General features: G+C 41.7%; 1 protein-coding gene across 1 annotated transcript; it reads left to right on the top strand.

The window, feature by feature from the left end:
- Nucleotides 1-292: 292 nt before the first annotated feature.
- On the top strand, nt 293-7,206 carry SERPINB5 (serpin peptidase inhibitor, clade B (ovalbumin), member 5). The gene is made up of 6 exons (XM_009873431.1): nt 293-466; nt 1,828-1,965; nt 2,958-3,075; nt 3,839-3,981; nt 5,353-5,520; nt 6,814-7,206. Exons 1-6 carry the CDS (start codon nt 293-295, stop codon nt 7,204-7,206), a joined length of 1,134 nt encoding a protein of 377 aa, XP_009871733.1.
- The last annotated feature ends 2,375 nt before the right edge of the window (nt 7,207-9,581 follow it).

Below are 9,581 nucleotides of genomic sequence, written 5' to 3'. Positions count from 1 at the left end.
GCTCTGAAGCTGAGCAGCCTTGGTCAGGCTCTCTGCTCCCTGAAGATCAGAGAATCATAGAATGGCCTAGGCTGGAAGGGACCTAAGAGATCATTTAATCCAACCTCCCTGTCGTGTGCAGGGACGCCTCTCAACTAGATCAGGCAACACATGGGGATCAAACGGGAAGATTCAAGCTGCCCAGTTCCCGTACTGGTGTCCTGCCTCCTACCATGCTCTGACCCTGCCCCACCACAGCAGGAGTTAGAATTACACTCTTGAGTCATCTCCCCTTTCCCTTTTCTCTTTCAGGATGACAATGGACGCTCTCCAACTAGCCAACACTGCCTTTGCTGTTGATATGTTCAAAAAACTATGCGAGAAGGACAAAACAGCCAATATTATATTTGCCCCACTGTGTACCTCCACGTCCCTGGCTCTGGCATATAAAGCTACGAAAGGTGATACTGCAGACCAAATGAAGCAGGTAAGCTGTCAGCATCCTGTTCTGTGGCTGCAAAATGATATGACTGTCAGAGGTGGCTTTCCTGTTTATTCATGTTAACATATATGGACATCTGGTTCCCTTGTAAGCCAGTCTGCAAAACACCCATCCAAAATTCCTGAACTCCGTGGCCCCACACAGCAAAAGGTTGAAAATCTGACATAAAGAAAAAGCTTTCTGGAGCATCTACAAGGTGGAAGGGGACATGGCAGAATCTTCAATGGTTGCATGAAAACCTTGTCTCCTTTTAGCAGAGTGTTGATTGTGGCTTCAAGTCACAGTCAAGATTATTCCATTTTACAGATGATTGTTGAGTTGGGTGGTTTTTTTGTTATTTGAAAATGCCTAAGCTTTATAGAATTGGAAGGATTTTTTGTTTATCTGTAAGCAGCACGTAAGCTTACCATCTCTGCTGTGTCACTAACACTTCCCCAGTACTGCTAAGAGGAGGTGGGTGCAGTAGTGGAGGTCACAGTTTCAGCCATATTTCTCCTTGGAAGCAGCTCATGGTGTTCAAGGGGTGAGGGACAAAGGGAAAAGAAGGTTGCTAGCATCTGCAGTGCCCCATGCAGGAATTTGAGACAGGTGTGGAGGGTTCGGAAGGCTGCTTGTAAACAGCCACCATCAAAGACTCTGTAATAAGCAGGCATTAGAAGTTCAATTTGTATTTACAGGGTTGTTTCCAAACAAAACCGGCAGTAACCTCTCACCTCTGGTGCCTAAAAGCACCAATTTTTAAGTGACCTCAGCACTGGACTTGTGACATCCAGGAGCTGGGAAGTGGCCACCTGTGGGTCAGCAGCCCTACCTCCAGCTCATACTTTGTCTACCAGACCAGACATAGTTATCTGATCAATTTTTTGCTGAGATAACATGTGATGTCATGTATTAGTCACAGGAATCAGAAAACTTGATGATCTGTTAAGCATTTTTAAAGGTGTAGCCCACAAGGAGACTAACTGGGACCCTCACTAATCTGGCTTAAAAACTCCAGGTTTTTGTACAGGAATGTAAGTTTGGTGAAAATATTACGACTCTCTACTGTACGGTTTTAATCAACTAAGCCACATCACCAGCATGAAGAGCTCTGTTGATTTCTCTGGACTGCTCACAAGAAAGAAATGCATTTGAGTAAAGTTCTGGTAGGATCAGGTTTTTAGATTTATGTGAGGATGTTAAATAAATAAATGATTTTTTTGAGTCACAACAGCAAGAGGCTCTGTTGTTAGCTTAAATATGAAAAGCCATAGCTCTGGTGACTGATTATTTTTTCTAGGCTGTTAGGAATGTTTAGGTGATAACAATGAGGAAGATGCTTAGTATTTTTTATGTTCATTTAACAGGTACTTCATTTGCAAGATGTCAAAGATGTTTCTTTTGGGTTTCAAACAGTTACTTCAGATGTTTCCAAACTCAGCTCTTTCTTTGCACTGAAAATGGTCAAACGGCTCTTTGTAGACAAGTCTCTTAATCCTACCACAGTAAGTACTGCAGAAAAGCCCTGGTGCTATGAATTGCTTGGCCAGCACATTGACAGGTTATGGGGTCAGACTGCAATGTAATTTAAAGTAATTCTCTCACTTTTGGCTGTGGCTTGACTAGACTCTGATGATGAACAACATAATATTCTCTGCTGCCACAGAAGTTTGTAGTACTATGGATGAGTGTGTTGCTTGACCCCAAGCTGTGCAACTATTACAACACTCTTAATTATTTCATTAATATGCTTTAAGCCAGCAGTTCATTAGGTTTTGAATGCAACATGACTTCTATGCCACATCAAGGTTTTTTCATGTTAAGTATGAGAGAAATGAGTTTTAAAAAAATTGGTGATGCAAGTGTGTGTCCAGTTCACACACCTAAGTAATAACTGCTTAAGCTGCAGTTTTCTTAATCTATTTGAGGAGGCAGAAGCCTGGCTACTGAAACAACACAATTGAGGGAGGTAGTGTTTGGCCTTATAATTTATGGACTTTGCAAGTAACTGAGAAAAATATTGTGGGGTTTTTTTCCTCAAAGTTGCCTTTGAATAGGGCTCCAAGCAAGGACAACATCGGCCCAAAAATGATATTTCAGAAAAATCCACATGCTTAAATGATGCCATCATCAGATTGCCTGCTGCTCAGCCTCTGCTACAGCAAAGGCCAGTGCCCACCCACAGCAGTAAACTTCTTAGGTTAGGACAGACGTGATGTGAGCAGCCTATGGCCCTTATCTCAGTCCGCTCTCTTCACTCCTGCAATACCAAAGGTATTTTAGCTGCTGTTGTAACACCACTGGACTGAAGACAACCTTGGGAGCCAAATGCAGCTGTGCGTCCTGGTTGTCACCCACTGTTATTTCGTAGCTGTCCATCTTAACTCCCCAGCCACCCCGTGGTGAACCTTGGGAGGCTGGTGTTGCCAGCTCCGTAAAGAGCCATTGAATGGATGGCATTTAACCAAGGATGACTTTGGTACTTTGTATTTTTCAGGACTTTGTCAACTCCACAAAGAGGCCTTTTCCGTCTGAACTGGAATTAGTGGAGTTCAAAGAAAAAACAGAGGAAACCCGACAGAAGATCAATAAGTCTCTTTCAGAGCTAACTGATGGTGAGTGCAGCTTAACCTTGGGGAAGCTGTTTGCCTCTTTGGAGAAAGAGACTTTTGTCCTCGTGACACCTCTTTACTAATGCATTTAGAAGTAAACACATAGCGAAAGCAATAGGACTAGACCCACTGTTTGGATTCGTGAGGATTAGCAACGTCAGCCTGTTTTGAAATCCCTAACTTTATTACATCAGCGTTTCTGAAGGTGGAAATGTAAGACTGACCTTGCATTAGCCTCAGGGAAAGCTGCTCACATGTAACTTGCAGCAGGACAGTTTGGGAGAAGGACAGGTCCTGGCTGTGAAGCTTCACAACTATCTGACAACCATTTTGCTATTCTGATTGTTTTGTTTTCACACAGCAGTCTAGAAACAAGTAGCTCCTAATTTAGAACTTCCCTTCAAGTCTTCCTCTTCATATAACAAATGCGTTTTTGCTTCTACCTGTTGAGTTTCACTGAAAATTCAATGCCTTCTTCAACTACTGAACAAAAGCAGTAGGTATATTTTTGATGCCGTGCTGTATAAGCCACGAAAACAGGCCATTTGGGAGATCTGCCTTGATCCCAAATCCCATTTTGAAAATGAAACCACAATTTTAAGTATGTGCTTATTTTTGTAATTTTCCATTAGAATTAAGATCTTTTATTTGTGAGATTTGGGACACAATTTTTTTAATTCAGTGAAATGTTTCCATATTCAGTTGAAGCAATTGATATACTGATAATGTATTGTTGTACAAACAACCATCTTAAACCTGTTCACAGGCAAAATGGAGAATATTTTGAATGAGGATAGCGTAAGCGACCAGACTCAGATCCTCCTAGTTAATGCGGCTTATTTTGTCACAAACTGGATGAAGAAGTTCCCAGAGGCAGAGGTCAAAGAATGTCCTTTTAAAGTCAACAAGGTATGTTCTGAAAGAAAAAATAAAGTGCTCTTCCCACTCAAGAAAATGCCAACTTTGAGCTAAGGAAATCCCAGCAAGAGAAAATGGGAAACGTTTATTATTAACATGGCTTTCTTAGACTCTGTCTAAATCTATATGCTGGTATAAGAGTCTCTAAACCAGTTTGCTTGTTCTGTTTTAAAACTTTTCTGGCATTTTCACATCTATCTTTCAAAGGCCCAGTGTGAAAACAGGCTGTCCTGTTAGTATATTTAGAAAGCAGGAGCTGAGTACAAGTGATCAGAAGCAGCCACTGGCTACAAGGAGACGCGCATTCCTGTGGGTAGCTTCTTCCAAGAGTTTGCAGCCTCTACCAGAGTCTTTTGTGGTCACAGAGCTAGTGAAACGTCTACACCCATGGGGTGTCTTTGAGTACTCCCCTTGGGTGCCTGGCCCTGTGTTTTGCTCCTCAGGGATGGAGCCCCATCGATCTCCCTCTTACCAGTCAGGCTCAGGACTGCAGCCCTCGGCGTATCAGCCCTGCTGAGCCACGAGATCCAAGTGGGTGCAGCACCTATGGCTGTTGCCTTCAGGAGTCTGTGACCAGTGATGAATATGGGGATCAGACAGTCAGCTTCAAACCAAGGTATAAAGCTGGGCAACGTTTGTGAGATAAAGAGATTGTACTCCAAAAAATATACATGCATACATACAAGGGCATGAGAAAAGTTGGAGTTTCAGGTTCACTGAAAATACTCATAAATTACCCCATCAGCAAAGGGTTTCAGCTAAAAAAGTTTTTAAAATTATACAATCAACACTAATTTTTTTTCAGTGAAACATATAAAATTGATTTTTCTCTTCCAAAGTAACATTTTTCTAAGGAATTTGAAATTTAAATGAGTTTCCAGGTGACTGGAACAGACTGGAAATCTTCCCTGTGAAATAAAGAATTTTTGTTTTGTTTTGTTTTGTTCCTGAAAAGTAAAGACATAAGACTTTACATAAGCCTGAAATTTCTTCTTATTCAGTTTCAGCTCTTGAACTAAAATACCAACAATTTGTAAGAACAGCTTGTCATTCACTGTTGAGATATACTCAGGGCTTGACACTGGCGTTGTGATACCCTGTAGATGGACAGTGTAGTTTGGAGCACTCCGTGAAACAGGAGTATTGTATTAAGCAGAATTCTGTTCCTCTTTTCTTTGGAAAGCTGCCTACTATAAAAAGCCAACAGGGTCTCTTACAGCTGATTTTGTTACCTAGAAAAGCCAATAAATTCTCTGATGGTGGCTCAGTATGTCACTTCCATGTAATCTTACAAACTTTCCCCTCTTGCCGTCTGTTTGTGAATTAAAAGGAATGCTCGATTGTTTCCTCTGTGTTTTGCAGACTGAAACTAAACCAGTGCAAATGATGAATCTGGAAGCTACTTTTTGCCTGGGCTACGTAAAAGATTTAAATGTTGCCATCCTTGAGCTTCCATGCCTTAACAAACATATAAGTATGCTCATTCTACTGCCCAAAGAGATTGAAGATGAGACCACTGGCTTGGAGCAGGTGAGAGAAAAAAAAAAATTGGTATGATGCACCCCTTGGAAACAGCACACTTGCAATGCCATATGCTTATGGAAGTTTTTTATTATTTAGATGCTATCTAGAAGGAAACAGTAAAAAACTAAGTTTTGTGTGAATTTACCTATCATTCTGCTTCTGATCTGTTCCTGTTCTCTGTTCCTGCTCTTGTTCCTGATTCTCTGTCCCTGCTCTTGTTTCCACTGTGGCCGAGTGCAAGGTTGTGAACAAGAGTTGGGTGTAGATTGGGTGCGCACAGAAGACCGTGTGAAGTGCAGAAGATGCACTTTAGGAATCTTCAATTTGAAGATCGAGACCTCCAAAAGATTTTTGTTCTTGCCATAGTAAAGTGCTTAAAGTCATACTTGCTGGGTATTCAGTAGTGCTGACACTGTTTACTCTGGTGTCTTCATTTTTTTTCAGTTGACATGTATCTGTGATTTATTTCACTTCTCTAAGCTTTAATTTTGAGCAGAGATGCCTGCAAATGAGCCTTTTTAGTACAACTGCACACATATTTTAAAATTACTTAAGCTTTTCCTAAAGAACAACTATTTCTTATGACATCTTTTCTAAGAAAAGTTTAGAATATATTTTCACCTCTCTTCAAATTTTAAGGATTAAGAGACACATGATCATGCAAGTCCTTCATAATTTGCTGCAACTAGACATAATTTTTAAAGGCAGGAGGAATCTGCATTTGCAGCTCTAAGGTATTTTTATAAGTAGGATTAAATTTCAGAACGTACATATCTTAAAATGCAAGCGAGGCCTTTCCTGATACCATCTTGTTGTGGCCCCAAATTCTGCCTCCTCTTTTCCTATATATATATTTTTTTTTAAGAAATACTTAAATAGCTACATGTTTGATTGAGATCAGGCTCTGGATCTAGAGTCTTTTTCTATCCCAAATATCAGCAATTTCATTACTCTGTGGGATCAGGAATCAAGACTTTTGGATCTGCCAGTTGGCTGGGTGTAACCTGGGTAGGAATTGTCTTTCTTAGGTTTTTTTATGGGTTTGTTGAGGTGATTGCCTATCAAAAGCTTGCAAGGTGCTGATAGAGCATGCAGAGGCTTGTCCTATGGATTAAATCATACTTGCATCAGTATAACCCTGTGTTAACCCTGAATGCTACAGCTGTGGATTCAAAAGCAAAGGTTTCATTTTGGACTTTATTTCTGGAGGGCTTGATAGGAGTGGGAAGTTCAGGAATGGTCTTTTTCTCTCTTTCCTTGGACTGCTCATTAATTTTCTTTGTTCCTTTATGTCTTCAGCTGGAAAAGGCGCTCACTCCTGAGACATTATTACAGTGGACCAACCCCAGCATGATGGCCAACACCAAAGTGAATGTATTTCTTCCAAAGTTTAGCGTGGAAGGTGATTATGACCTGAAGCCACTTCTGGAAAGCCTGGGAATGACAAACGTCTTCAATGAGAGTGCATCAGATTTCTCTGAGATGTGTGAGACGAAAGGTGTGGTTTTGTCAAAGATCATCCATAAAGTCTCTTTGGAAGTAAATGAACAAGGTGGCGAGTCCCGAGAGGTACCAGGATATCGGATTCTGCAACATAAAGATGAATTTAAAGCCGACCATCCATTTATCTTTTTGTTTAGGCACAACAAAACTCGCAATGTGATTCTTTCAGGCCGATTCTGTTCCCCTTAAGCAGGGTGTATCCATTATAAAAAAAAAGCTCAATTACACTTATGGTGGTGCATGTTCCTGTAAAGCTTGGCATCCTGACTGTCACCTTTGAAAGGAAATCTAAGAGGTTCATATAGCAGCTGGGTAATACAATGTACTCTACATATGCAGCAGAACTAGTTTCTCTCCTTACATTTCGTCCCCTTAAGCTGAAGGATTCCCACCATGAAGAACACGTCGTATTTTACTGAGAAGTATCCCAGCCTCAGCAACAAGTATCTTTTGTTCCTCTGTGACATCTTTTTTCCCCAGAATGAAGTGAGAGCCTGTTTTACATAGGCCAGGAGTTGGAAAGGGCTCTGAGAAAAGAAGAGCTACGTTCCTGCTCCTTAGCTCCTTCTCCCTCGTGACCCATACTCTGTGGGTCCCTACTGCCGAGTAGGGGAACATGTGGACATGTGGTGTGGTAGCCCTTCCCTTGTATCTGGCTCCACTCTGGTGGTCCAGGATGCCCTCCCTGGCCCTGCCCATGCCCGATGACACAGTGCCCGAGTTCTGCAGTGATTAGCTAGGCAGTTCAGACCAGCATCAGGGTCTGCACCTGTGAAACAGCAGCTGCACTGAGACCTATGGATGCAAGAGACAATAGTCATGGTGACAAAGTGTATACCCAGAAGACTCTTCAGTGTGAGCTACGTCAGTTTGTAGACTGAGGAGGCTGGACTCTGCTGCGTGGGATTTTTTGACTCATTGACCTTCAGACACGAAGAACGGGTCCAGTTCACTGCAGCTATGAGGAGCCCTATTGTACATATCCTGAGAAAAATAACATTATGCAATTCTTGGATAGAAAACAGTTGGATTAATACTGGAAGTGCCACACTTTTCACGCACAGATTATCTGCCATTTCTAGTTCTGGATTCAGCATTAAGGAGGCTCTGTACAATTACTTAATGCCTGAGGAATAAGAAAGAAATAAGGACTTCAACTTGAGTGAGATTAACATTGTAATTACCAGTCTTCAAATTCCATATGAAATTATGGTAGTCAGATTTCATTTCTGTCTAAAGACTGCCTGCTGCATATGTTCAGTACTGGTTTACCTAATTACTGTTCAGAATAAAGCACTATAAAACCTGTGTCAAATGTCTGCTGTACCTCTAGCATCAGTCTCTGTTCACTCCTGTGTGTTCACTGACAGTGTCAGTGTTCACTCTTGACCTCATGTAAATAAGAGGAATGAAAATGAACAGATTCACTTAGGCCACAAAGTCAAAATAAATAAAAAAAAAAAGTAATGTCTGAATTGCCCTTCTGGACCACATGACGATAGTTCCCAGTAAGGACTATGTTACCAGCTGGTCACAATATACAGAGAATTCAATTATATATCCTTAAAAAATGGGGGCATTTTACTTGAGAGTTCCTCTTGGTGCTTTAGGTGTGAAAGAAACTGGAAAGAGATTTCTAAATGGGAACATGAAATCCCTAATGTGCATACTTCTAACACCAAAGGACAGCACGCTGGTTATTGTGAATTTGGAGACAGGACTTCTGTTTTGATTCTTGTCCTTGCCAAGCCACAAGAAGCCTTTAGTCACAATGATTCAGCAGGTTTGCCAGTTTCCTTCCCTCTGTGGACTTCTAATGGGCTCTAACACATTTTCATAGAAGAGGCCTAACTGGATTCATTGGCCCATAGCTTTGAACGTACTGAGGGGACTAACTTCCACCAAAAACAATGGGAGGTGAGACCCTGAAGACCTCTGAGGGTCTTTGCTGATATGCATCAGGTGTCCTTACCCATGGACAGTAGTCAGAAGAAGAATGCAAAATACAAAAATCGCTTTGCAGCTCATCCTGTCTGAGAAGGAATTGTCTGCAAAGATCTTTGCCAGCTCAGTAACTTCAGCACTGGCTGAATGACTGGGAAATGTCTTACACACTCCATCATGGATTTGTTCTGGAGGCTGGGATCAGAGTTATCCAGAGCTGCCATCACTGTGGTTTCTACTGGTTCTCTTGCAGAAGGTGGGTCAGAACATTGCACATGGGGTTGCTGACTGACGAAGCAGCTGCACTGGCAGTCCATACAAGATGGACTAGCTGTCTACAGTCTGTACAGTTTGTGTCTGGGCACTGACTCCAACTGGTAGTTCCAGTTGTCCAGCAGGCCATATCACACCTACTGCTACATCTGTGCTGGTCTGCTAGACTGGTAAACCCTCTGGCAGATTGCCCCATCCCTGTTTTTCTGCCTGAGATTTCCTGAAGGAGAAAAGCTTAGATGTCACTCAGCTTTTTCGAGTTCTGTAAACATTCCAGTCCAGGAGCCAGACTTCATTCAGTGAAGGTCATATTCTGTTAAAATGCTGAGCATTTAGCACATCCACAT

The sequence above is a fragment of the Apaloderma vittatum genome, unplaced genomic scaffold (genome assembly GCF_000703405.1).
Source record: "Apaloderma vittatum isolate BGI_N311 unplaced genomic scaffold, ASM70340v1 scaffold11547, whole genome shotgun sequence".
NCBI lineage: Eukaryota > Metazoa > Chordata > Aves > Trogoniformes > Trogonidae > Apaloderma > Apaloderma vittatum.
This window is presented reverse-complemented; position numbering and strand designations above follow the sequence as displayed.